The sequence below is a fragment of the Colletotrichum scovillei genome (genome assembly GCF_011075155.1).
Source record: "Colletotrichum scovillei strain TJNH1 chromosome Unknown Contig00007, whole genome shotgun sequence".
Taxonomy (NCBI): Eukaryota; Fungi; Ascomycota; class Sordariomycetes; order Glomerellales; family Glomerellaceae; genus Colletotrichum; species Colletotrichum scovillei.
The window spans coordinates 2,181,824-2,207,457 of NW_023336265.1; the positions used below are offsets into that span (position 1 = coordinate 2,181,824).

At 53.4% G+C, this 25,634-nt stretch overlaps 9 protein-coding genes across 9 annotated transcripts; 4 read left to right on the top strand and 5 right to left on the bottom strand.

Moving 5' to 3' along the window:
• The first annotated feature begins 378 nt into the window (after positions 1-378).
• On the top strand, positions 379-1,881 carry HER10_EVM0007055 (uncharacterized protein). Its single transcript, XM_035476621.1, has 2 exons — positions 379-702; positions 794-1,881. Exons 1-2 carry the CDS (start codon positions 589-591, stop codon positions 1,427-1,429), a joined length of 750 nt encoding a protein of 249 aa, XP_035331571.1. The 5' UTR covers positions 379-588; the 3' UTR covers positions 1,430-1,881.
• HER10_EVM0001383 (uncharacterized protein) lies at positions 1,804-3,948 on the bottom strand (the record flags this gene model as incomplete). Its single annotated transcript, XM_035471131.1, has 1 exon — positions 1,804-3,948. The coding sequence occupies exon 1, from the start codon at positions 3,814-3,816 to the stop codon at positions 1,804-1,806; it is 2,013 nt and encodes a 670-aa protein (XP_035331209.1). The 5' UTR covers positions 3,817-3,948.
• A 429-nt stretch (positions 3,949-4,377) lies between these two features.
• Positions 4,378-5,617, bottom strand: HER10_EVM0000303 (uncharacterized protein). The gene has a single exon (XM_035470091.1). The coding sequence runs from the start codon at positions 5,459-5,461 to the stop codon at positions 4,568-4,570; it is 894 nt and encodes a 297-aa protein (XP_035331134.1). The 5' UTR covers positions 5,462-5,617; the 3' UTR covers positions 4,378-4,567.
• A 422-nt stretch (positions 5,618-6,039) lies between these two features.
• Positions 6,040-7,220, bottom strand: HER10_EVM0012312 (aldo/keto reductase; the record flags this gene model as incomplete). Its single annotated transcript, XM_035481709.1, has 3 exons — positions 6,040-6,616; positions 6,692-7,045; positions 7,111-7,220. The coding sequence occupies 3 exons, from the start codon at positions 7,218-7,220 to the stop codon at positions 6,040-6,042; spliced, it is 1,041 nt and encodes a 346-aa protein (XP_035331916.1).
• Positions 7,221-8,180: 960 nt separating this feature from the next.
• On the top strand, positions 8,181-9,041 carry HER10_EVM0012479 (uncharacterized protein; the record flags this gene model as incomplete). Its single annotated transcript, XM_035481873.1, has 1 exon — positions 8,181-9,041. One exon carries the CDS (start codon positions 8,181-8,183, stop codon positions 9,039-9,041), a length of 861 nt encoding a protein of 286 aa, XP_035331931.1.
• Positions 9,042-9,218: 177 nt separating this feature from the next.
• Positions 9,219-12,772, bottom strand: HER10_EVM0007953 (SNF2 family domain-containing protein). The gene is made up of 4 exons (XM_035477491.1): positions 11,904-12,772; positions 11,496-11,809; positions 9,740-11,439; positions 9,219-9,684 (listed from the first exon to the last, which is right to left on the bottom strand). The coding sequence occupies exons 1-4, from the start codon at positions 12,409-12,411 to the stop codon at positions 9,573-9,575; spliced, it is 2,634 nt and encodes an 877-aa protein (XP_035331632.1). The 5' UTR covers positions 12,412-12,772; the 3' UTR covers positions 9,219-9,572.
• A 554-nt stretch (positions 12,773-13,326) lies between these two features.
• Positions 13,327-15,055, top strand: HER10_EVM0002362 (methionyl-tRNA synthetase). Its single transcript, XM_035472077.1, has one exon. It carries the CDS (start codon positions 13,355-13,357, stop codon positions 14,648-14,650), a length of 1,296 nt encoding a protein of 431 aa, XP_035331272.1. The 5' UTR covers positions 13,327-13,354; the 3' UTR covers positions 14,651-15,055.
• Positions 15,056-15,691: 636 nt separating this feature from the next.
• Positions 15,692-17,833, bottom strand: HER10_EVM0005767 (uncharacterized protein; the record flags this gene model as incomplete). The annotated part of the gene is made up of 1 exon (XM_035475371.1): positions 15,692-17,833. One exon carries the CDS (start codon positions 17,831-17,833, stop codon positions 15,692-15,694), a length of 2,142 nt encoding a protein of 713 aa, XP_035331494.1.
• A 752-nt stretch (positions 17,834-18,585) lies between these two features.
• On the top strand, positions 18,586-22,116 carry HER10_EVM0004237 (SNF2 family domain-containing protein; the record flags this gene model as incomplete). The annotated part of the gene is made up of 10 exons (XM_035473889.1): positions 18,586-19,676; positions 19,733-19,929; positions 19,992-20,072; positions 20,143-20,222; positions 20,290-20,339; positions 20,395-20,502; positions 20,552-20,885; positions 20,954-21,473; positions 21,537-21,688; positions 21,748-22,116. 10 exons carry the CDS (start codon positions 18,586-18,588, stop codon positions 22,114-22,116), a joined length of 2,982 nt encoding a protein of 993 aa, XP_035331403.1.
• Between the last annotated feature and the right edge of the window lie 3,518 nt (positions 22,117-25,634).

Here is a 25,634-nt window from a genome sequence, read left to right on the forward strand (position 1 = left end):
GTAAAAATAACGAGCATATGTGGAGAGTCCAGATTCATCCAGCATTGCAGTGCCACCTCTTCACATATGATACCACTGCGGTCCGGACCCGCCTGGAATTGGCCAGCCCGGAGGATTCAGCTGGTCAAGGCAAGGAACAACCTCAGCTCTTATGCATCCAGGCCTTTTCACTTATCGTCCAGCCTTACGTAGGGCGCATTACCTTATCTTAATCCCATCGCGCCCTGGGGGCCTGGACAGCTGGGCTCCTCCATGACCCTGGTAGACGGCTCGGAGGACCCGGCCTGAAAGTGGGTCATCCTCCGGGGATAAGTGGAGACATTGGCCTAGCGTAGGGTGGAGCTCTGCCCGGTTCCCCGATCCAGACGGTACGTACTCTTTTGCTATCACCTGGCCCCTGTCGTCAAAAAAGCCCGAGCTTCAGGTACAATCCCACCGAGGCGGGCCGGCTGCTTCCGTGCGCAACCCCGCGGCGCCGTCGCACCCACCAAACTGGACGCGTCTTTCGAGTAAGGTAGGGCGATTTGCAGCTTCAAACCTCGACGGGGGCTTGCTGCAGCGACAGGTGTTGTTTGCGAAAAACCAACGATGGCTTTGCCTCTCCCCTCGGGTCTCGTACCCACCGAAGTGGCTTTTCTCTGCGAGATGGAGCTCGTCACAATCGTCCCTCGTCAGCGGCTGGAAAGCATCCATCTTCTCAGCGTAAGAACGGAGCAGCAGCCCCTTCGAAGCACTTTACCCCGCTACGCGTCGCGGATAGAATTCTTCTGCTAACTCTCGATGCTTTTCCCAGGGTGCAACTCCAGCCTTGCGACCCCCGGCACGTGCCGACTTACCGCTTTGGCTGGCACTCCTCCTCAAGAAGCAACGACGAGCAAACATTGTTCCACCCCAGTGGCTCCATCCAACCTCCCTCGCTAAGATCGTACATCAAGAAACGACACTGAACCCCGACGCCTTCTCTGCTCCCCCGCCACCTCCTGCGCGCGGCGATGCAAGAGGCAATGCCCGTCGACTAGGCGCGACTCTCGACGAAACCCTGTCACCGCCGTTCCTACCCTCGTGTACAGCCGACGCGCCTCCGAATGCGCTCCCTTACCACTGGTTCGAGCTCGCCGAGGTGCTGCTGGCCCACGCATCCGACGATATACCCTCTACTTCCGAGGTGAGGTCTCTCCTCAAGGACCTTCAGGAGGTACGATCTGCCAAGATGCGCAAGAGTACACAGGATCTGTCCGACGGTGTAGGCGGCGTCATGAGTTTACGGGGAGTCGGAGCGATGGAGCTGGCTGAGAGCCGCGGCTTCTTCCTGGGCGTCATAGAGGGCGTGCGGAAGATCGGCGCCAGTGCGGAAGCCAGTAGGCGTGAGGAAGAGGAGGAACGAGGCAGTGGGGACGGCGATTACGACGAAGACGAAGATATGCTATGATACCCAGCGTTTCCAACGCCAATACAACAAAGAAAATTTGCGCGCCTGCGCGGATTGCTTCTACCATGTCCATCGTACGAACTGGGCATGGGGAGGAACCATGTCGGTCCAAGCTATGCTGATTACCCTGGTGCCTCAAGAAATACGCTCCTGATCCTGTCATCAACCCATCAAAGGACGATCATCCACGAGCCTGGCAATCACTTTTGATAGAAGACATGTCACCGGGTGGTAAGGTGCGCGTACATGATCCATATTCTTGCTAGCTCAGTAATGCTTCAATAGGGCAATGTCAATTCGAACAAAATCTACGGCTCTAAAGACCATACCAACCAACCATCTCGTTGCTTGTCTAAATCTCCTTCACGTTTCCCTTATAACACTCTCGTCTTCTTCGCAGGCTTCTCTACTGCTTCGTCAAGCGAGCTGCTTGGCCTCTTTGCTGTTGCCCGCTTGTCTGAAGTCTTTGGTTGTGACTCCCGGGAGCTTGGGTAGGGACATATTATGCGATATTGGGTACGAGGGAACTTGTTCCTTAACGTTGGCACCGCAGTCTTGCCCGTGTCCTCTCTTTGTCGCTTCTGTGGCCTGGCTTCATCGTCTGCGGTGTGATCTTCAGGTCTTCCCCTCTTCCCAGTGGCATTCTTCGTCTTCGTTGCCACAGAGCCGCGTCCGCCTCCTGTTGCCGAGCCCTTGTTGTTGCCACTGGACTGTCCGTTCTTTCTTCCCTGGGCTGTAGAGCCTTGCCCGCCGCTTGAGCCTGACGGCTGCTGCTGTCCCCCGGCAGATGGGTCCGGAGAGTGGCTGGGCGAACGGTTATTCCGAGGGAAGACCGGTGAGACACCGCCCGGCGAGGACTGCCTCGAAAGATTGGACTCGCTACCTTGTCCGTGGCCCATTTCGGGTCGACCCTCGGTTTCGTCGGGGTCGAACATCGTGTAGTCGGGAAGGTGCATCTCAGAATCATCGTCGTCATCCTCATTGCCCTCATAGTCACCTCCGACGTTACCACTCTGGTCATACCGGTTGTCGCCGTCATCCTCGCTTCCATCATGCTCTCCCCTCCAGTCAACTGAGCTTGGATAGTCCTCCAAGTTGAAAGTGTTATCTCCATTATCAAAGGTCTGGTCTGGGTCAGGCCTCTCGTGAACTAACATTTCCGTTTCGTCGTCGCTACCATAGTGAACGATAGTGCGTTGAGGCGGTTCATCCTCTTGTTGAGAGTGTTCGCTCTGTGGCTCACGGGGAACTTGGCTACTCTCCGACTCGTCGCTGCCTGTTTGAGTCGGATCCATGTTCTTTGAACCCTTTCGTTCTTGAGGTGTCTTTGAAGGGGTGGACATGGGCTCAGAGCCTCCTCCGACTGACCCGGGAGTTGATCTTCTTGACCGCGTGGCTTCGTCGGGTGTACCTTGGTCGCTATCCTGTGGATCTTCTGGGTGACTGCCTTCGCTTCTTTGAGAGTTGTTGGTCGGCTCCTCACTGTCGTCACGACTGGCATCATCTTCGGGTTCTTCAGGCTCGGAGCTTTCTTCAGGCACTTCGATATCGCTGTCGGATTCGTCTGCAGATGGGCCAACGGGAAAGTCCGAATGGTTGCTATCAGTGCCATCTTGGCTCTGTGCAGCTGGTGACGTCTGTGGTTTTGTTGCTGTTAACTTGATCTTGATTTTGGTTGGTTTTCCAGTCGGAAGGGGGGTCCTCGTAGGGCGTTTAGGCGGCGTGGGAGTCGATGAAGGACCTGCGGTATCATCACCAGATTCATTATCTGATTCCGCCTCAGATTCCTCGGCAGATTCATCGCCTGATCCAGCCTGAGATCCTTCTTCAGATTCTTCACCTGACTCAACCTCAGGTTCTTCGCCAGATTCGTTGTTAGGTTCATCGCCAGATTCACCGCCAGATCCATCATCAGGACTGGTCCCAGGCTTACCACCGGCTTCGTCACCAGATTCATCTCCAGAGTCAGCATCATGGGGAGAAGGTATCGATGGCAGGACAGGAGTATTGGGCCCCGGCGGCGGCGGAGTAGGTGGTCTAGGAGGAGGCGGAGGAGGCGGAGTAGGTGATCTAGGAGTAGGTGATCTAGGAGTAGGTGATCTAGGAGTAGGTGATCTAGGAGGAGGCGGCGGTGGCGGAGGCGGTGGACCAGTTGGTCCAGGAGGAGGCGCCGCCGTCTGCTGTCCCCTTCGACCCCCGCGCACCGGGCGCACTAAAACATGGTTGCCTTGGGCGTCGTATGCCTCTCCTCTATCAGTGAGCCCTTGCCAGAGGTTGGGCTGCTGTTGTTGATTCCGAGTCTGTGTACGAGTCTGTCGACGAGTATATCCTGCGGGAGGGATCCAGGATTTCGGAAGGGCCTTGCCGTCGCCTTTCTTGGGGGCCATCTTATTGGATGCTGATATACGTCAGCGCTGGAGCGTAAGTGATGGATGAAGATCGTACGCGAAAGGGGAGGAAGATTCTGTTGAAATCGATTCGAGGTTTAATCTGTTGTTGGTTATTTTAGGAAACTTGGCTGGAGATGCAATGGAGTCTGGGTGAGTTGTTTGGTTTAGGTGGATGGAATATGCTCGTTATGGGTTCTTGTGAGTCGAATATACAGCATCTTTTCTAGAATACCGAAGTCATACATATACCAGAGTTCAGGTTCTCGGTCAGTCTTGTCGGCCATTGTGCAATTACTTCAATTCATTCAGCTTTCATGTTTTTGAGTCTTTGACACGGGCGACCTGTCTTGTCTGGCTTACAAGGTTCTTTGGGGCTTGTGTCTTTCATGCATTTGTCTGGACTTGGACGGCATTGTTGTAGAGCAAAAGATCGGCGAATCAAAGGTCTTTCATCATATGACAATGAGAACAACAGATGTTCGCGCAGCTGGATTGGTTGTCTGGATGTCCCTGGTGATTTCAACTCAATTGACCTGGTTGCCTGTGAGTCCCCAACGCGTCATGATATGAGGGAGACGATTCTCGCCCGAGTCAATTGGTCCTAGTTGACTACATATCTCATGGTGACTCGGAATAGATGTTGTAGGGCACTTATCATGTCTTACACCATTTCAGTCAGAGTGAAGACTCAATTCAAGTCTCAACATGAAGGCTTCCCTGGAAGACTCATGATCCTGTATCTTCATCGCTATGAGACGGGAAAGATTTCATCTTCTCTTACATCCATGATGACCATATGCCCAGGCGCATGCCCCATTACCGTGCCCTTGATATCAGCTCTCATCACAGCCTCTTGTGGCGTGACCCCGCACCCCCAGAAGACGGGCACATACTCTTCATCGTCATGCCCGAACACAGTTTTCCCATCCATCTGCAGTGCTGGATCGCCCCAGTGAGGCTTCGTGATATCCGTTACCCCGATCCTCTCCGCCCCATCCCATCCCCACGCGATCGGCTCCCCGTGTGTCGCCACGAAAGGCCTGGTGATATCCCTCACTCTCTCAATCTCCGACACCTTGTAAGGCCTCATGGAGACTACATATGTTGCCCCCTTGAAGACGCCGGCTGCGCAGAGTGGGATGTTGGTACGATACATGGGCACGTTACGGTCATGCGTCATGTGTCGCGGCGTGAGTCCAGACTCGTTGAGAGCCCTCTCGAAGCTGAAGGAGCATCCGATCAAGAAGCCTACGTGGTCGCCGTCAAGCCACTTGTCTTCCACATTTACGGGTTCCCAGACGCCGTTGACTGGGACGTGTTTGCTATCCTCGTAGACTCGGTATCGTGGTGAGTCGTGGCGCAGATCAATGTTTGTGGCCACGGGTAAGATCTTATCGCCGTCTGGTGATCTAACATAAGACTTGAGCTTGTCGAAGTCTCCTGGACTTGATGACTCTGCGAGGAGGGGACAAGGTACTGGGTTGCGGTGGCAGAGAAGACGGAAGTCATCGGCGTAGCGTCGTGGAAGAACGATGAGGTTCGCTTGGAGATACGTTGGGGCTTGACCGGCTGTGGTTGAGGCAAAGGTGCCGGAGCGGCAGGCCAGTCGAGCTTCCTCGCCCGTCTTGTAGATGTTAGTCATGGTTGGTTGGTTGGTTGGTGTGCTGAAGTTGTGGACTGTTTCAAGAGGGTTGCGGGAGACTTGAGTTTCACTTGAAGTGCGATATCAAGAGGTCGTTTGGTGAGGTTTAGTAGCAATCTCATGAATCAACAATTTGTTGAAGTTGTATTCTCGAACTGATAAGGCGAACATCTACATCAACTGATCGACGGGCCCAAGCGCGCTTACGCCGACCAGTTCACTTATCAACCGGCGTGTCGGTGACCCACTCCGATCTCCGAACGCAAGCCGGCATCGGCCTTCTTCCCCGAGGGCAACTCACAGAATCTGCATTCGCGCATCAGTAGCATTCGTGTTATGGGAGAGTTTCAACATAACCATTCCGCCATATGCTATATAGATAATCTAGCTCTATGAGGCTGCAAAAGAGGCTGCTTTATCTCAATTTTGATCACTGACCTTCACCCTCTTCCCCAGATTTCGGGGCCTCGGACGCTGGGGCCGGGGACCCACGCCGACTCCCGAGACATCTCCGCCCCCATCATCACCATTCCCTTCCGTCATCACCTCCATCGAAGGCATCGAGGCATCCTCATTCCTCAGAGAGCAGGCGAATCAGAATAGTTGCCAAAGGCCGCACCTCGATCACCTTGCACATCCGCAGCAGTGACCAAGGCCCTCAACTCCCTCTCCTCCTCCTTGCCCAACACAACCTCCAGCGCTCCCATATTCTCCTCCAAATACTGAATCTTCTTCGTCCCCGGGATCGGCACCACATCCTCCCCCTGCGCAAGCAGCCAAGCAAGCGTAAGTTGCCCCGCAGAGCAGCCGTGCTTCGCGCGCCCGACGGCGGCGAACTCCTCCACGAGCTGCGTGTTCTTCTTGAAGTTGTCACCCATGAACCGCGACCTCTGGCGGCGGAAGTCGCCTTCCTCAAAGTCGTCCACCGACTTGTACCGGCCCGTCATGATGCCGCGGCCGAGCGGCGAGTAGGCCACGGTCGTGACGCCAAGTTCGCGGCACGTCTTGAGGAGGTCTGTGCCGGCGGGGCCTTCGATCTCGAGAGACCAGGGGTTGTATTCTACCTGCACGGCTGAGATGGGGTGGATAGCGTAGGCGCGGCGGAGGGTGGTTGAGGAGCACTCCGAGATGCCAAAGGCCTTGACTTTGCCCTCACTTCACATTCGCCGTCAGTAATCTGGAGCTATTGCGACGACAAGACGCCTAATTATGGTCCAGTCTCAAACTCACTTCTTCAGCTTAACCATCTCCTCAATCGTCTTCTCAATGGGCGTGGTCTCGTCCAAGCGGTGGATATAGTACAAGTCCATAGCCTCAATGCCCAGTCTCTTCAAGCTGCGCTCGCACGCCTCGCGGCAGTACTCGGGCGAGCTATCGATCCTGATGTCGAACGTTCCGTCGTTCCTGATCTCCCCGCGCAAACCGAACTTGGTCGCCAGGAAGATGTCGGCGCGGCGCTCGGGGTGCAGCGTGAACCACTTGCCAATGAGGTCCTCGTTGTCGCCGTACGCGTCGGCGGTGTCCCAGTTCGTGGCACCGAGCTCCCAGGCGCGGTCCAAGAATGCGAGACGCTCTTCGTCGGGTCTGTGGAAGAGATGGAGTTAGCTCGAGATGTCTCTTTAACGACTTGGTGATGATAGGCCGCGAACCCAGGCTTGCCGTAGGCCACGCTGAGGCCCATCAGTCCTACGCCGAGGGCAGTAATCTCGGGGCCAGTCTTGCCAAGGCGGCGCGTGGGGAGGTTTGCTGGAGGTGTCATTTTGAAGTTCTCGGTGTTGCTATTAGCAAGGCGCTTGGTTTGGTGAGAGGGTCGAGCTTGCTGCAGAACAAGACCACTTCATCATCGAGACTGCGGAACGTTTATATAGGTAGTTCAGGCCTCTCTCGTGAGGATTGCCCGTTTGAGTTCTCCATGGCGTCGAAGCAATGATATCCAGACCCGTAGCTGCACAATCCCTGAGATCGAGCGCTAAACTCCGTGAACTTGATCATGTTGCCGGCATCATGCATAGACTTCGATCGCACAACGGCATGTACAAGGACCCCATGTCAAAGGCGGCGACTCGTACTTAGTCAAGTGCCAGCTCTAAACTGCCTCGGTATCGAATTAGACTCGAACGAAATGAGACTAGTCAACGAATCAACGGCTCAAGGAGACCTAGAAGAAGCAGGTTTGGTGGTGCTGGTCCGCGATTGATACTTATATCCGGGCGTGCGGGTGGTGCGGCCGCTTCGGCCGCTCCATTCTCATAACTCCGGTGACATCTCCCTCGACCAACTTTCTCGTCAATTGGCTCGGTGGGTTGCCGTTAGTGGGTATCTTCCGAAAGAGATTCTCCAAGTGAGGCTTTGTTCGCGCACTGCCGAAGTCTGGGTTGCCCTTCAGACTATTGTAAGGCACACAATCACCCCTTGATCGAGGGCAGAAATGCGGCCACCTTAGAGAACCTGGGTCGTGATGCTTTGTTCAGCTGGCGCTGATACCACGGTCGAACACCAAAGAGATTCAAGAATAACTCTCTAGCTGGATGCTTTGTCAAGTGACACTTCATAAGCATGGGTCGATCTGCAATTCGAATGGCGCACATCCCTGCAGCTTGCTCTCTCCAACGACCTCGTCACATCTATACGCAAATACCAGACTCTGTACCACATCCAAAGCCATCTGACACATCCAATCAACCCAACATCTCTCAGCGAGACGTCAGGTAACACAACCATGACAGCCTCAACAAGCCCCTTTTATCTAGCTATCCGCACAATGTGGCCACCAACCCTCCTCGCCGGAATCTTCACCCTCTTCATCACCCCCCTCGAAAAGGTCTTCTACCGCGCTGACCTCTCCATCGCATACCACATCTTCGCCGCAGCCTCAATTTACCTCACCCTCATTCTCAACGCCGTCATCGTAATGACGCCCCTCAAGACCGATTTCCAAAACATCAAGAAGAACGAACAAGTCTTCTCACAAATAGGTATCTTCAACCGCTGGCTCGTCGAGGGCTACCTCCACAGCCTCTTCTTCCTCCCCAACCTCTTCGGCCCCATCATCGTATGCTGGGTTATCTTTGCTGACAACAGGTATCTCGATAACCTCGCCCATCTCTACGGCTTCGTGGTGGGCATGCTGCATGCGCCGCTGCTGCTGAGCCTGGCTGTTCATCTCGTCATTCACCTTGTCTTCCTCATCCTTCGGTGGGTTGTCGCAAAGACGTCGTGGCTTGTATGGACGGTCTCGGAATACGTCCCCCAACACCCCTGTGAATCAACCCAGAAATTCCTTCTTGTTCTATACGTTTGGCTCGAAGAGCTCCCCGATGAGACTGCGGCTGCGATCGACCGCAAATTGTTTCGCACCGAGTGGTTCTTCCTCCAGCTGGTCGCCGGCTTTGCTTGTACTAGTTTGGTCTGTATGCTCTACACCATGATCGTTGACACGTTCCGTCCGTGCTTGCAGCGCCTTGTCGTCCATATCACTGCGGAAGTGCTGTTGTATATCGGAGACTTCATATTCGAAGTGGGTCGTTGGATTGAGGGCCTCGTGGTAAGGCAGACTGTTTGGGAGGAAATGAACTTGTGAGAGGCTGAGGATGCCCGCAGCTTTGTTCAACGCTATGCGACTTTGTCTTCTTTCGCGCCTCTCGTTTCATTTGTAGCTTCTGCCTTGCACCCGTTTCGTGAGGCCATAGGTCTCAAAAGAATGAATAAATACTAGTGTTATTTCAAGCTAGCTTAAGCAAATCGTCTGACCAATCCTGGGGTATCAAACGCCAAAGGTACATAGTACAAGAATGGGAACCGGTAGCCATCCAAGAGATGGGCAAATCCGATCCAGAATACATGATTGTGAGGATGGCCCTCTATTCTAGCAAAGTGATTGATCCGTGGCCTACTTTTGGCCCTTGTAAAAAAGCATCCTCGCCTCTCGTTGTCATCATCCAGCATCATCTGCTGAAGGATCTTTGTACAATGCTTCACAGGATCATGCTATTCTCCGCGGTGTTGGGTTCGATCGACAGAAGCGTATGGCAGCGATGGACACGCCATACCAGGTGAGTCGCCGTCTTGCCGGTACAAGTTCGAAAGAGGGGATATGGTAGGCTGCACAACATTAAGCGGCCGACTGTCCAGCAATGATGATGCCGTCGGAGCTAGTCTCAATGACCTTGTAGCCGTCGGCGTTCGCGGTGCCCTCAGCCGCCTTGGAGTAGGCGTCGTCGCTTCTGCAGAACATGTTAGAAATAGTCATATCTCAACGAAGACCACTGATGAGCTTACCTGTTGCATAGAACGTCGAGATCCTTGTCACTGAGGACCTCGTGATCACCGGAGTACTTAAAGATCTGACCATCCTTCAGCAGCAGAGACTTGAGCGTCTCGCCGTCAAGGTCTTCTTTCAGGTCAATCTTCTGGCCCATCGTCTTAAAGGATCCCTTCTTGATGATTAACTTCTCGAGACGACGCTTGGCGTCAGCGCTCATGAGAAGCTCCTCCTCAACGGTGCCCTTGGTGGCGAGACGGTAGACAATGACGGGGCGAGTCTGGCCGATTCGGTGGCAGCGGTCCTGCGCCTGGAGATCCTGCTGCGGATTCCAGTCACTGTCGAAGAGAATCACAGTATCGGCACTCGCCAGGTTGATGCCCTGACCGCCGGCGCGCGTGGAAAGCAGGAAGATCTTGAACTCGGGGTTCTCGTTGAACTCCTTGATTTGGTCGCGGCGACTTTCCTGCGAGACGGATCCGTCTAATCGGCAGGCCTTCCACTTCCGAAGCTCGCAGTAGTCTTGAAGGATGTCAAGTTGAGTCTTGAACTGGGAGAAGATCAAGACCTTATGGCCCTTGCTGAACAAGGCAGGAAGGAGACGATCAAGCATCAGCATCTTGCCGGATGATGTGACAATGCTCTCGTCAACGGGAGGACTACCCTCGTAGCCCCAAGGATCGAAGAAGTTGTGCGGGGAGTTGCACACAAGACGAAGTTGCATGATGGGGTTTCCAAGCTTCTTAGTTGACATCTCCTTCTTCGCCTGCTCGAGAATGTTGACCTGGTGTTGTTCCTCAGGGGAAAGAGCGGGGGCAGAATCATCGTCATTCTGGTCGGCTTCCTCTGCCTCCCGGGCCAGCTTGGCCTCGAACTCATCATCAGAGAGCTTATCCTCGTCGTCAGGGTCGGAGTCAACATAGCGTCGACGGCCACGGGTGACCCGGCCTCGGGTAGTAGTCGAGGGTGTCGACTGTCTCGATGACTTGGCACTCTTGGATTGTGGGGTTTCGAGAGTGGGTGCTTCCTTGCGCTTGGAGCCAGCCCGGGAGGATGCCTTTGATGAGGCTTTTGACGTTGCTTTGATGGTTTCTTGGGGCTTGGAAGACGAGCTTCTAGCCCGGTTCATCATTGCCGAGAACGCATTAGGTTTCTTGGTCTCCGGCGCTGCCTCGCCCTTAGTCTTTCTAGGACTACTTCGGATCGGAATTTCAAGCTTCTTGGCAGAGATTTTCTCCTTCTTGACAGGAGGAGCGATGGCACTGAGACGGTCGATGACCATCTTCTCCAAGAAGGCGCGAGTATCGACATCCTTGTCGTTGATGGCATTATACATATCAGTCTGCTCCTTTGTCATTGGCGCAAACAGAACGTATTCCCGCTTCTTGGGAAGATGCGCGGCAACATCTGCCTTGACGCGACGCAGAAGAAGTGGTTGAAGAATGACGTGAATCTTCTTGATCAGCTCCTGATTCTCGCGATCGGCAATGAACTCCTGCGCGCCCTCTTCGTCCTGGAGGTCGTCAAAGTCAAACCATGCCTCAAAAGCCTCGTAGCTCTTGAAGATCATAGGCAGTAGGAAATGAAGAAGAGCCCAAAGCTCTTTCAGGTTGTTCTGCAGAGGTGTTCCCGTGATGAGCATACGAGTAGCTGATGCAAAAGTCTCCAGCTCTTGGAACAGCTTGGACTCGAAATTCTTCATGCGGTGGCCTTCGTCCTAATGAATGTGAGCAAGCGGGGTTGATAACCAGGGTGTCAGGCAAAAATACTTACAATGATGATGAAAGCCCAATTGAACTTGCTCAAAGTAGCCCTTTCTCTTAGAACCATCTCGTAAGATGTGCACACCACAGGGAACTTCTTGGTGGGGTTGCCGTTCTTCATATTTGGCGTCAAGTGTTTCCTCTTGATTTCCGCGCGCTTCTGAGCGTCTCCGTGAAAGAGAACGACAGGAAGGGAAGGACACCATTTCTCAAACTCGTCCATCCAATTTGAGAGAGTACTCAAGGGTGCAACGATGAGATGGGGGCCAAGGTAGTTTTCCTCTCTCAAGTTGGCAATCAACGAGATGGTCTGAACCGTCTTGCCTGAATATAGTTAGTATTCGACTCTCCGAAGTATTCTCACACATGAATGGAATAAGAGTGTAAGTTGTGCAAATGATGAGGAAGAAAGACTTACCAAGACCCATCTCATCAGCGAGAATACCAGACAAGCCCTGAAGGCATACTTCCCGCATCCAAGTAAGTCCTTCCAGCTGGTAGTCTCGCATGGTGCCACCCTTCATGATCTTGGGTTGGGCAGTCAGTGATAGACTGTGGTCACCCAAGGTTTCACCCTCCAAGCTTGTACCAACCCGACCCATCGCCTGAGTCTTTTCCATGAGCATCTTGCTGAACGCCTGAGACTTCTTGAGCAGTTCATCCAGCTCCTTGGCCAACTTGAGCTTCTCCTCTTTGGAGAGCTCATTCTTGCGCTTCCTGCGGTTCTTCAGGTTCTGAGACTTCTGTGCGGCTTTGTTTTTCTTGTTATTGTCTGCTTTGGCCCTCGCCTCTTCCTTCATTATAAGAGCGAACTCAGAATCCATGGGCTCAACACTCTCATCCCGCGGTGGTGAGGAAGGGGCACTGGTGTCAAGCCGCTGATTAGCGGACATGACGGACTCTACGTCCGAAGTTGATGAGCTCATATCGATTGCAGTTGAGACCAGATCCGGGGGAAAGTAGCAAGATTATGAGTTCGTGACTTTTCTAGAAGTTGATAACTCCTCGAGAACCTCGCTTTCGTCCTCGACTTTGTGGGTGAATGGGAATACTCCGTCAGTGGTGATGGAATCCGGGAGAGAGAAAAGGGATCCAAATCGATGATGCAAGGGGAGACGCTAAATTTGGCAGTGAAGGTCTGTGCCTCAAAGGCTCAAAAATGTCGAAATAGTGAAATTGATGTTGGGAAAGATGCTATAAAGGAAGCTGGCGATGTAGTGCTGTCTAATTTGGAGTGAGGTTTCCTTCCAGTAGAAAAAAAAAAAGGAGGTTCCCGAGATAATTGCGTGAGGGTGCGGTGGCAAGGGGAAATAGAAAGCAGGAACGAGTGGGCTTCAGCTGCCAAAGGGCGCGCGATCGCGGGGCGACAGGGGAAATGGCAGGGGCGCGACGCGAAGAGAAAGCGCTAGCACGTGATGTCGTGTCGCTTTCAATTAAAGCCCCGGTTCTTCTTTCCTTTTTTTCTCTTTTTTCTTTCAGGCAACCGTCGTCATGAAGTCGGTCGGGGATCGGAAGGAGATCGGGGTCCCAGCGATGCAATCTAGACCCTTGTCTTGCATATTCCTCTTCTTGCATAAAGTAATGCCACTCGAAGCAATGAAAGCTAGCTGTATAATGAATCGTGGTCGTTATCTGCATTGATCAGGTACTCGGTACCTTGAATACAACCGGTAAGATGGGCGGTCTCAGAGAACACTCACCTGTGTACACCGAGGAGTTGGCTCGGTCAGCCCCCAACGCTCACCGAAAGCTTTAGCCTGAGGCACTTAATCAAGGTGAACGGCGTGGAGGGGCAATCCTCCCACCACACCGTTGCTGGCTACCCCGCAGAGCCACACAGGTAAAAATTCCACCTCAGACTCACACCTGATGCTTTCTTCACTACGCGCTGTCCGACCCAGCTCACGCAGCATCTCCCCGTTCCGATTCGCAAGAATGGCCTCCAACACCACCTACACTCCCAACGAGGAGACCGAGATCCAGCAATGGCTCACCACTGCCACTCGTCTCCAGCAGTCTAAGCCCGACGAGGCCTCCCCTATCCTCGATACCCTCAACTCCCACCTGAGCACCCGCACCACCCTTCTCGGCACCAAGCCCAGCAAGGCCGACACCGCTCTCTACTCCGCTGTCCGTCCCCTCGTCGCCTCCTGGTCCCCCGAGCAGCGCACCGGCGAGAAGGGCTACCCCAACATCGTCCGCCACCTCGACTTCGTCCAGAACTTCCCCGCCTTCGCCGCCGATGTCAAGGCCGACGACAAGGTCAAGGTTGACCTCGACGAGGTCCTCTACGTGAAGCCCCCCGTCGACGCCAAGGCCGAGAAGGAGCGTCTCAAGAAGGAGAAGGCCGCTGCTGCCGCCGCCGCCGGTGGTGCTGCTGCTGCTGGTGACAAGGCCCTGCCCGACCGCACCAAGGAGCCCAAGAAGGATAAGAGCGCTGGCGAGAAGGTCAAGGAGGTTGTCGCCGAGGCCAAGGACAAGGTCAAGGCCGCCGTCGGTGCCGGCGAGGGCCAGTCCAAGAAGGAGAAGAAGGCCAAGGCTCCCAAGCCCCAGAAGGCTGCTCCCGCTGCCGCCCCTCTCTCCCCTGCCCTCATCGATCTCCGTGTCGGCCACATCCTCAAGGCCATCAAGCACCCCGAGGCCGACTCCCTCTACGTCTCCACCATTGCCGTCGGCGACGAGCCCAACGATGAAACCACTGAGTACGAGGGCCAGGTCTGCCGCACCGTCTGCTCTGGCCTCAACGGTCTCGTGCCCCTCGAGTCCATGCAGGGCCGCAAGGTCGTCGTTGTCTGCAACCTGAAGCCCGTCAAGATGCGCGGCATCAAGTCGTGCGCCATGGTTCTGGCCGCTTCTCCCAAGCTTAAGGAAGGCGAGGTCGACGACCACAAGGGACCTGTCGAGCTCGTCACTCCCCCCGCCGATGCCAAGGCAGGTGAGCGTATCAACTTTGAGGGCTGGGAAGGTGAACCCGAGGGTGTCCTGAACCCCAAGAAGAAGATCTGGGAGACCTTCCAGCCCGGCTTCACCACCACCGACGACTTGGCCGTTGCCTTTGATGCCGGTGTTGTTGAGGCGCTTGGAAAGCAGGGTCTTGGTAAGCTCAAGACCAAGTCTGGCGGTCTTTGCACTGTTCCCAGCTTGAAGGATGCCGTTGTGCGGTAAAAGTTCTTTCATTATTGTTCAAGTCATGATAAACAAAAGTCCTCGCAGCCATATTCTGCTGAATCATCCAAAATAGAACAAGATTCCATGATGCACCAATGTTATTCTCGCAGCACCTATGCAACCTGTCCGCCTACGAAGTTTACCATGTGACGCTGCCTAAATACCATAATCCCGACCCCTCCAGTAGAATCTACCGGCTGACTACATAAAGACCTGAGGTATTCGTCACAAGCCACATCATGAGACCTCTCTTCTTTCTGGCTCCCTCCCGCTCCTTCCCGGACGACCTTGGTCGCATCTTAATTCTTCGCCTCTTCAAACCCAACATTCGACTTCTACCGGGATATAATTCAGCCTTCATGACCACACCCGAAATAGACTATGCCTCCCACCTACTCACACAACGAAGCTACCCTGAGAGGCGTCCTTCTCACCCTCATACTCGCCAACCTCGTCTGGATCGCAAGCATGCTCGGCTCCATCTACGAGGAAGACATGGAGTGGGATCCCTACACCGGCCTTCCCATGCCCAACGACGACGGCGATGCCCAAGGTCGGACGGGGACATGTGTTGCCACACGAGCTCGCCCGAAACCTACACTTGATAATTTCCTCATCTCTGCGAGGATCGGCACGCCTCAACTTGTCAAATTAGCCGTCCGCGCCTTCTTTGGCTCTTGACCTACGAGTGCATGGGGATATCATGGGATAGCGAACTCAGGGACGTGGTGCCCGAGAAGGATGAGGGCAGAGTCATCAGCAAAACAATACCAGGCCGAACATTTCAGAATGGAAAGAGTGGCTGAAAGGGGCGTTGGGTGATTCTTTCCACGAGCATGAGATACACAAGGAAGCAGCTCAAACAGCATCACAAAATCAAGAAATCAACTGCTTTGTCGCATATTCCTTGATACCCATTAGTATGAACATGTGCTTTGTACATTGCAATAACTTTTGTAAGACCTCTATTCTAGGGTATGACCACAACCACGCCTCGAATCAAACACCAATGCGCGAGAACAAAGGAAATTCCCGCACTCATCTCCTGCCAGCCTTGCTAGCCGCCTTCTTCTTCACCGACGCAACAAGCCTGCTCAACTCCTCATCATCGTCGCCGCCGCCAACCTTCTTGGCCTTCTTCGCCTTCTTGCCTTCCCTCTCCGCAGGCACATCCTCCACGTCCCCGCCAGCCTTTCTCTTCTTGCGACCCTCCTCCAACAACTTCTGCATCGCCTCCGTGCCCTTGAACTTGGGGTTGCTGGGATCAATAGCGAACTCGTGGCTGTCAAAGACGGCCTTGAAACGATCGTCGCCGACGTCCATCTTGAAGTCCTCCTGGAGACCGAGCTTCTCACCGTCGGCGGCCGCCTTCTTGGCCAACCGCTTCGCGGCCTTGCCCTTCTTCTTCTTGGCCTTCTCCGCCTTCATAATCTCGTTCATGTCAAAGTGATCCAGGTGCTCCGCCCCATCCACGTTGTCGTCCGCCATCAGGAGCTCCAGCTGCTTCTTGTGCTCCGCCTTCTCCTTCTCCTCGGCCTCGCGCGCCGCGCGCTTCGCGAGGCGCTCCTCCTTGCGGACGGAAGTCTTGGTCTTGACCGGCTCGTCGGTCGTGAAGAAGGGGTCGTCGAAGCCCAGGTCCTCCGCGCTGTCGTCTGCGGCTTCGACCTCCTCGGCCTCCTCGGCGGCGGGGGCGCCGGTCTTGCCCTCGCGTCTGGCGCGGGCGGCAATACGCTTGGCCTCCTTGCGCTCGCGTTCCTTGCGCTGGTACTTTTCGATCGTCGTCTCCTCTTCCTCAGGCTTCTTGTTCTTCTTGCTCTCCGTCAGAGCGGGTGTGAATGTGATCTCCATCTCACCAACGGGGGCGTTCTTGGATGACTTCTTCTCCTCCTCGGCGCCAAGGCCAAGGGCTTCTCGCATCTTCTGACGGGCGAGCTCCTTCTTAGATAGCTTGGGCTTCTCGGCAGCTTCCTCCTCATCCTCGACCTCCTCGTCGTCGTCGAAGCCCGCAAATTCCTCGCCAGAGTCTTCGCTGTCGCTGGCCAGGTAGGCCTTCAGGTCGTTCTCCTCAATCTGCGAACGACTTCCGGTGAAGGCGCGGTTGATGGAAGCCTTGCGAGCGGCGTCGTCGGGGTTGACGTCCCAGGTGAGTTTGACCTTGGAGTGCTGCAAAGCGTCCGTAGTGAACTCGACAGGCTTGTATCCCTCCGGCAACTTGTCGCACTCGTCTCTAGGCTCGTCGTCGAATGTGGTATCGTCCGGTACGAATCGTAGGTCGAGGAAGTTTGATGAAGACGCGTACTCTGTGCCGTCGGTCGCCTCGTAGAGCTTCTGCGCCGTCGCCTTGTCAGAGACGGTCATGACGGCGTAGAAGTACCGCAGCCGATCCAGCTGGTATTTGCGCAGCGCGTCGTGATCGAAGTCGTCGGCATCGCCCTCCTCCAACAGCTCCTTCTTGATCGCCTCGTCTTCCTCCTCGCTATCCTCACTCTCCTCTTCAGAGTCGTCCTTCTTGAAAATGTCCTTCGGGGGTCCCTCCAGCTCCTCGCGCTGCATGCGCTCCTTGCCGAATTCGCTAGGGTAGACCGCAACCTTCTCGATGCGCCCGCCAGTTGAAGGCAGGAAGCTGTGGAAAAGAGCAAACAGATCGGCCGACTTGATGTTGTCCCAGTCCAGGTTGACAATCGCTATCCGGTTCGTGACCTCGCCCTCCTCGACCTGGGCCTCTTCGTCGCGCAGGCGCGACACGGAAGCCTTGGGGTCAGCGACAGCCGTTTCTTCCTCGTCGGACTCGTCATCTTCAGATTCAGACTCTGACTCCGACTCGGAGAAGCCGCCGCCGCGAGCAGGGTCGTACTTGGCATCCGCCTTTGCCAGCTCGCGCTGGACAACATCGTCGGCCTCGACCTCGATGCCTTCGCCCTCGTCTGAGTCTTCTTCGTCGTCCTCCGCCTCGTATAGGTTCTTCAGCGCCTTCTTCTTGTTGTCGGACTTGACTTTGCGGCCGTATCGGTCAACTTTTGGGCCGGAAGTGAAGGATTCGTCCTTTAGTGCATGCGCGAAACGCTTGTCGATCTTGGTTTTGGTGTGCTTCTTCGAGGGAAGTCGAAACCGAGGGTCGGTCTCGAAGTTTGCGAATCGAGAGTCGGCGACCTTGCCGTTTTTGCCAGATTTTGAAGACATGGCGATGGTGTTGAATTGGCAGTGGTGAAAAGGGCGTAAATTTGCTGTCGCAAGTGCTTGAAGAAGTGCCATTGGAGCGTGGGGTCGACGAAAATTTAGTGGGGCCTCTATTCTGCCACTAGGGCGGTGAAGGATTGTCTCGGTGAGCCTCACCGGGTCTATTCCACTCACCGAGACACCGAGGTAAGCTGCTCAGCATCTTGAGGTTATTCCCGAATTTGGAAATAGTGGGGTAGGCTTTCCATGGCATTGGTTCTTTCCCAAGGCAAGAGAATCACTTCAAAAGAGCGACCTCCTTCCCTCAATCAGTTCTGAGCTCTTTCCTAATGCCAGGCTGATCTGTTGCCGCCCTCCCAATCCTCCCAAGTCTATATAATACACTCATCTTCACCACCCAACCTTGCCTCTCACTTCCCCTCTTCGCCCCAACACACCGATCCCCCATCCTCTGCCCTTTCAAAATCAATTCAAATCATCCCATGTGTTACCTCATCTACCCAAATCTGCTTCCAACTCCACCAAGTTTGCTTTAGGCTTTCGGGTTGTTGAGCCAACTACACTCACTCATCACGAAGCTTCCTATTTCATCTCTCTTTCCCTGAGCTCAATGAGAAATTACTCTATTGGCTGCGCTTTTTTCCTCTGCACTTCAACTGCGCTCCCGCAATTTCCTGTCAATGACCTAGTCACACAATTTCCCAGGGAGTGAGTCTTTTCACTCAAGGGTCTCAGAAAGTTCCGCATAACCCATCATGAATCCTTCTGAAGAGAGTTATCGGGTCATTGCAGAAACAGACAGAGAAACTTCTCCGTCATCACACACTACCACAGCCTCTGATCAGCATTTCGAAGATCTATTCGTGGAACAAGAGGAATGCATGGACAGAAACGGACTCGATGCACCAGATTCAGATAGCGAATCAGACTGTCAGTCGCTGAGCGATGGCGAGTACTCCGATGATGGCTCTGAGTCGGAGATGAGAGAAGAGGATCATCAGGTCACGCTGGAGCCGACTGCGAAATCCAAATCCCAGCAGAGAAAGAGGGCCCCAAGACGAAAGAATGCCAGGGATTACGTCAATGGGGTGGTGAACGAGAATATCCTGAGAAGCCTGAAAAAAGAGATACAAAAGGAAATCGCCAAGAAGAGGCCGACCAGTCATGAAGCTTTAGACATCGTGCCTCCCAAGGCCAAGAGGCAAAGACGGACACGAAAGATCAGCGCAAATACAGCTCAGTCAACTGACCACAAATCCGCCCCTCAAGCATCTCCAGACAATTCTGAGAGTGTTTTCATTCAAATCCCTCTCAGCCAAATGAAGAAAGTCACAAATGCACAAAGGCAGAGGGAGATCACCCGGAAGAAGAACACCGGCAGCAATAATAGACGAAGCGGAACTCAGGCGGCAGACCTCTTGGAGGGCATCAAGGTCTTCGGACATGGCAAGGTCGAGTGCCTCCAAGTTGGCGAAGAAACACGGTACGGCCTTAAAGGCATGGCCGAGACCACAAAGCTTTTGGAGCCCCAAATCGGCCCTATTGCTTGGATGGTAAAGAGAGAAAACGGTCTCGCGCCACCTTATGGCGGTGTCCTGGCCGACGACATGGGAATGGGGAAGACCGTGGTGTGTCTGGCCGGAATCGTGGGTAATCCTCCCCCTGAAACCCCCTCGGACGGCTTCTCTGGAGCGACGCTAGTCATCCTGCCTGGAGATACCACTGTCAGACAATGGCAGCAAGAATTATCCAGACATGTGGAATGTATTAGTCTCAAAGAGGCTTATTATTACAAACGCAACAATCATGCAACCTCTGGTGGCGATATTTCGCGTTACAAGATCGTGTAAGTCGCTTTTCCCCTATGCTATTGACGTCCCGCTAAGGCTTATTCACTACTAGTTTCACAACTTACAGGGAGGTGTTGCAAAGCCTCCCTACTCCTGCGATCATGAAGAAGCTTGAGGAAGACCGCGAAGCTGATGAAAATTTCGATTATGACACGGCTTTCAGAGCTGTAGCTGGCGAAATTTTCTCAGTAATGTGGTACAGAGTCGTGCTTGACGAAGCCCATGAAATCAAAAACATAGCCACGAGAAGTAAGTCTCACCTCCCCCGAATTACAGATATCCGATATCCATACTTATGATGTAACATATAGCCTTCCAAGCTTGCAACCATCTAACGAGGAAGTACATATGGCTTCTCAGCGCGACTCCTTTGATCAACAGAGGAGGAGACGGTAGGACTTCAAAGCAATTCCAGACATCCTCTGAAATAGCCATAGATGATTCGGCTGACACTTGGTGCAGAGATGTTTGCCTATGTCAAGACGCTCCGAGTTGAGGGTATGGACACACGTGAAGATTTTCGAGAGAAATATCTGGGAGAGGTGAGGAATCGCAACGTCTGTAATGACCAATCACGCAATCCTACTAATGATTGGTGCTACCTCATAGGATAACTCGACTGCACTTGACGCCCTGATCAATGTTTGCACGTACAGACGGTGAGTAATGCGATACATCACATGCGACATGAATGCCAGGTTGTAACATTCATAGTACCAAACAAGACGAATTTCTCGGCGAAAAGATTCTCAAGCAATTGATGCCCTTCAAATCTGAAGTTAGATGGGTAAAGTTGTTTGAGCAAGAGAGACTGGCCTACGAGTGAGTTGTAATCACATGTCTCAGTTATCACATCTAACACATTAGCCAGTCTCATGACGGAGACGTACGACAAGGCCAAGGCTGAGGCCGACACCGAGACTATCAGTGCACTGAACATTCGTCAGATGCAGATTATTTCCCACCCCTACGGCGTCGAAAAGGCCTTTAGAAATGACTTGGAGCCCGAGCTACTAAAATTCATATTTAATGGTTTGAGTACACGACCCATCAATGACGGCCCGACAAAAGGTGGCTTTCCAACTGGAGAACATCTCTCCTTGCCACAGCTTCTGCGCTATGCACACAATGAGGCCTTAATGAGCCCCTGTAAATGCGGCATCTGTGGGACAGACAGCATTGAAGAGCCACACATGATCAACACAGTGAGTGCTAGCATTACTGTTGGCTCCCGACATGCCAAATCGGATTCACTGACAAATTTCTTTTCCAGTGCAGTCACGTATTCTGCCGTAATTGCCTTCTGGGCACTTGGCAATTCAAAGCGCAAGAGGGCACTTGTCAAGAGAAGGGCTGCAAAGTCGCCTACGAGAAGGAGACCGATGTCAAGAGAGTCTTGACGCTCAATAGCATGGAAGCAGAATGTGACAGACAGGACGAGACCGAAGCCGCGACTCATGCTTCAGTGTCAAGTCAGACCCCGTGTTCTGGAAGAGGAGCGAAGAAGAAGAGGGCAGCCAAGTCTTCACGGGCCGCGAAGGACAAGCAAGCAAAGGAATTCAGCAACAAAAAGTACGGGGCTGATTACCACGGCGTGCTCCCGGCACTTGATGTTGACGACTATGCCTTCATCAAACAAGGCATGCGAGAGAACGGCGGCATTGTGCCCCTGGGCGCGAAGCTCGAGGTGGCCAAGGAGCTGATCATGCAGTACCAGGACGAGCGAATCCGGCTCTGGGATGAGACTGACAAGACGCGGAAGAGATATGATAGTCAAAGCCCGAAGACTATAGGTAAGCTACCCCCAAGTAAATCCTCTCCAATTAACAGGTTTCGGCAAGCTAACATATCAGCAGTCTTCCACGAGTTCACCAAGACGGCCGTGATTTTGGGTATTACACTGAACGCTCTTGGTATCCCCTTCGTATATCTCAACGGAAAAGTGACTCCGACGCAGAAGAACAAAGCCATTGATGCCTTTCGTGACAACAAAGACATCAAAGTCTTGGTAAGGCCTCTAGCGTCCTCGAAATCAAAAGCGAATACTAACATGATTACTGTTTTCAGATCTCATCCGTCAAGACCGGCGGTCAAGGACTCAATCTGACTTGTGCGAGCAAAATCATCCGCGTAGACGCCTGGTGGAATGCGTCAGTCGAACAGCAAGCCGACGGCCGGGTCCACCGCATCGGCCAAACGCAAGTCGCCTCGTCGGTCGTCATCAAAGCCGAGGACACCATTGATAACCGCATTCTTGATATGCAGGAAGAGAAGTCGGAGGAAATCGCTCGCATTCTCCAGGATGACGCCCACGAAACCAAACTCTGTAGCGAATTGGAGCTGATCAAGTCGACGGCACCGGCGAGATACAAAGAGCTCGTCCGGATGGTGTTTGAGGCCATCAGGCGGGAAGATAACGAAGCAGACAGGCTCTGATCCGAGATTGCGTCACGGGCACTTGCAATGAAGGTGATGACTACAAGGGCAGGTTACAATTTTGGTAGGCCGACATTTGCAGCTGAAGGCAGCTGGTGCTTTCATCACTCGCTTCATAAGGAAGTGGGCTCATATTTCATTTGCATTCTGGGGTTTGACTTTCTGCTTTTCATGACATTAATTCCCAACATATTTACGCATTTCATAGACACAGCATCACATACATGATACTAGATTAGAACTCAAGACTGGTCTCCTTTCACAAAAGGATCTACATACTTGAAGAGAACCATGTGAATAATGAGATATGAATTCTCAAACAAGGCCAATTGTCTACGTAGGCAATACCGGGTCCAATCTATTCCGCGGGTAAAAAGATGATCAGTGAAAAGGTGATCAAGACTCGGCATCTTGATAGCTACCGTGCAACAGTTACAAAGATAATTTTCCCGTTCGGACTCGACTCCGTCGGACGTGCCCTCCGGCCTCGGTTAATTCGGGTAACGGAAGCAGCTGTGACAAGGGGTGACATCACGAACGATAGGTCTGTGACTCATTCCACCCACGAGAATTGTCCCAGACACAGGGATTTCCCTGCCCTTTCGAGGTCTCCATTCATAGGGCTGGGTTGGCCCCAGCCCGGTCTACGGAAGCCGTTCGCAAAAGGCGTTATTCTCAGAGGACCATCCTAGAACTCATTAGATTTCTCCGTGGGGGGCATGAAAAACCGAAATGAAAAGGTAAAGAGGGAATGACCGGTCATCTGATGGTCTCCATGGTCATGAGTGTGGCTATGGCGTTGCCATAGCTCCCCCACCATGAGCCCAGTTATAAGATGATTTGAGTGCTGGGTTCTTTGTGAAACGGTAGATGTCCCGGGTAGTATTGGATGCATAGTTTCTACTCGGCAAATCGGGGCGGCGAGTTGAAGTTCGTCTAATAAAACGCGGGTAATGATAGGCGCGCGACTGGTCATTGTTCGTAACCGGACCCATGCCAAGAACGAACAACGTTCGCGCCAAATACTCTTTGACGGCAGAGAGGCATCTCGTCCTACGAGTGTTGTATCAACATTGCCCTTTGAGGAATGTCTAACGAAGCTTTCAAGATCAGATTTCTGCCTCCTTCAAAGCAGCGAGAACGCAAAATTCCTTTCTGCTCGTCGATGACGGCACGGTACGAGGTCAAGTTGCGACAACGAGAATATCGGCGATCACCTACATACGAAGTAAGCAATACCCGAGTCGGCAAGACCATGGAGTTCCATTGAGATACCCGTGTGAAGATGTCTCTTGTTAGCAAGAGTTTGTGTTAGTTGAGACTGCCTACATAGCTTCTAAAGGCTGCACCGAAGGGATTTGGTGAGGTTGGCATGTAAAGCATTAAAATTCCAAGAACAGGATGCGTGTTGTTTGAGCAGAGATGGCGCATGATCTTGGGCATTAGCCAGACTGTATTCATTGATCTGCAAGTTTTGGTCGCACGTATCCGGGCCTTGGTTTTGAACTCGGAAAGTTGAGGCGCCTCGGGACCACGGGATAACCCAGGTTGCTCAAGTGTGCTCAGGTGTTGTAGGAGGTCCTGCCAAAACCCTCCGAGGTATGAATAGGGCCGTCGTCTGAAAGTCTAGATGGTTGCGAGAGGGTAACGGTTTCCTCAAACGAACTCAGAGCGCTTGCAGGTTGCAACAGGTCAAAGACCCGACATGCTTGCCTGCTTGCTCTCTAAGTGGCTGAACGGCGAACGCGGACTAGACCTTTGAAGCTACCCCGAAATGGAGCTACCCATGATGTCCGTTCGCAAACGTATTCGACGTGCGGGTATCGTTTTCGGTCTCTCGTAACGCTAACTATGGAGGGGCGTCGAGCACGGGAAGATGGAACTAGAGGAAGAGTAATTATCCGCGTATGTAAACGACGTGATGACAGCATTCAATTCGGACGAATGGTCCCCCACAGAACCGATAGGAGCGCCAGGACACTGTAGTCTGGCGCCACGTCGACTAAGAAGATGCTCTGGACCAGGACTGGGATAGTTGTAGGATGTTTACAGTTTCCCCAACCTCCGCAGGATTACAAGACCTCGGGGTCGAAATGTAGCCCAGATGGATGATCAGGAAGCGCATGAATGACGAACAGTGTCGTGCTGGGTAGTAAGTTGGTTGAGGAGCGCCCAAAAATGTGCGCCTGACTGCTTAGAGCGGGTTGTGTGGTGGTTGACTGGCAGGGACAGCCCGACCTGGCTCACCGACAACAATGGTCCAAGTCCCGGAATGAAGGTTAAGCTTTCCATCGCCGACCAGGATGGCACGGCTCGAGTGGGAGTAATCGATGCAGTCAGCCAATCATGAGAATGTTGCGCGAGCAAGATCTGGATGATGCTCGGCAGATGGCGATTTCAGCGTTAGACAAGGGTCAGTGGGCAACCAAATTACCCCATTTGAGCAAGGACTGCGGGAAGAATGAGCCCGGTTCAGGTGCTTGCGTGGTGGTAAACGCCCGAATTTGGCACCAGCTGAATCGGGATTGGGAATAGGCTCAGGGTCAGGGCGACGGTCTGCCACGACGCTGCGTAGAGGCGGAGAGCGGCACATAAGAGGTGTCTGTTCCTTTTCTCGCGTCTCTTACGACGCGTGTTGCGCAACTGACAATTGGCACCTGAAGGACAGACACCAAAGGCTTTGCTTTTCGTCCAAAGGATTGCAAAAGTCGGACCTAGAGCCGAAAGAGGGTAAATTTGTCTTCGTATTCCCAGGTACATACTGCAGGCTACCGCAGGCGACCGCAGGCGATTTAAAAGGGCAAAGGCTAACAGACGGGGTCAGAGCTTTTTCGGATCGTTGGTCCACAGGATGACCGACGCGAGCGAGAGTGGTCTGCATTTCTTCGGTGATGGTGTGCGGGTGACGAAAGCATACCGAGTAGCGTTGCATGTAATGACCCTACCGAAGCACGATACATATCCAGATGGCGCTGATCATATCCGTCTCATGGTGCGGTTTCCGTAGATTGAATCTCGATAGCCAGCAAGCCATCATGTGACCGTAGAGCCTGGTCCCATTGTGTTAGGACGCACACTGCAAAATGCGAGGAAGTAGGTACCTAGGTAGGGAGAATGTGTCAGCGTGAAGAGAACCAAGATAACCCCAATGGCGCCGAGACCTGTCTCGCGCTTGTGTTCTCGGCTCAACAGACTGTCTGCATCTGTAACTCACGAGAGATTGCGAATGGGCTGGCAGGACGAACCAGCCCACATTCGATCCAATGGGCGACGGAAATGGGGGTCATGTCTCTGTCGCTGTCGGCTACAAAGTTTGGAGAGGGAGGAATGTGGTGCTGGTTGTCCCATCGAAAAAGAAAAATACGGGCGTAGACCTGTTCCCAAAACACAAGAACCCAGAAGGGGGAACACAGGGAATGGTGCCTAGCGTCTCGGATCGGTAGCCATACCAACGACGAGGATGGGGTGGACGGGTAGTTGATACCCTACCCAGCTTGCCAGGATGTCAGGTATGGATA

Bases quoted from the DNA above. Each gene is read 5' to 3' on its own strand.
- HER10_EVM0002362 (XM_035472077.1), top strand. From the start codon at position 13,355: ATGCTTTCTTCACTACGCGCTGTCCGACCCAGCTCACGCAGCATCTCC.
- HER10_EVM0007953 (XM_035477491.1), bottom strand. From the start codon at position 12,411: ATGAGCTCATCAACTTCGGACGTAGAGTCCGTCATGTCCGCTAATCAG. The intron at 11,440-11,495 runs GTAAGTATTTTT...CACATTCATTAG, and splicing joins ATTGGGCTTTCATCATCATT to GACGAAGGCCACCGCATGAA. The intron at 9,685-9,739 runs GTAAGCTCATCA...CATGTTCTGCAG, and splicing joins CTCGACGTTCTATGCAACAG to AAGCGACGACGCCTACTCCA.
- HER10_EVM0007055 (XM_035476621.1), top strand. From the start codon at position 589: ATGGCTTTGCCTCTCCCCTCGGGTCTCGTACCCACCGAAGTGGCTTTT. The intron at 703-793 runs GTAAGAACGGAG...TGCTTTTCCCAG, and splicing joins AAAGCATCCATCTTCTCAGC to GGTGCAACTCCAGCCTTGCG.
- HER10_EVM0000303 (XM_035470091.1), bottom strand. From the start codon at position 5,461: ATGACTAACATCTACAAGACGGGCGAGGAAGCTCGACTGGCCTGCCGC.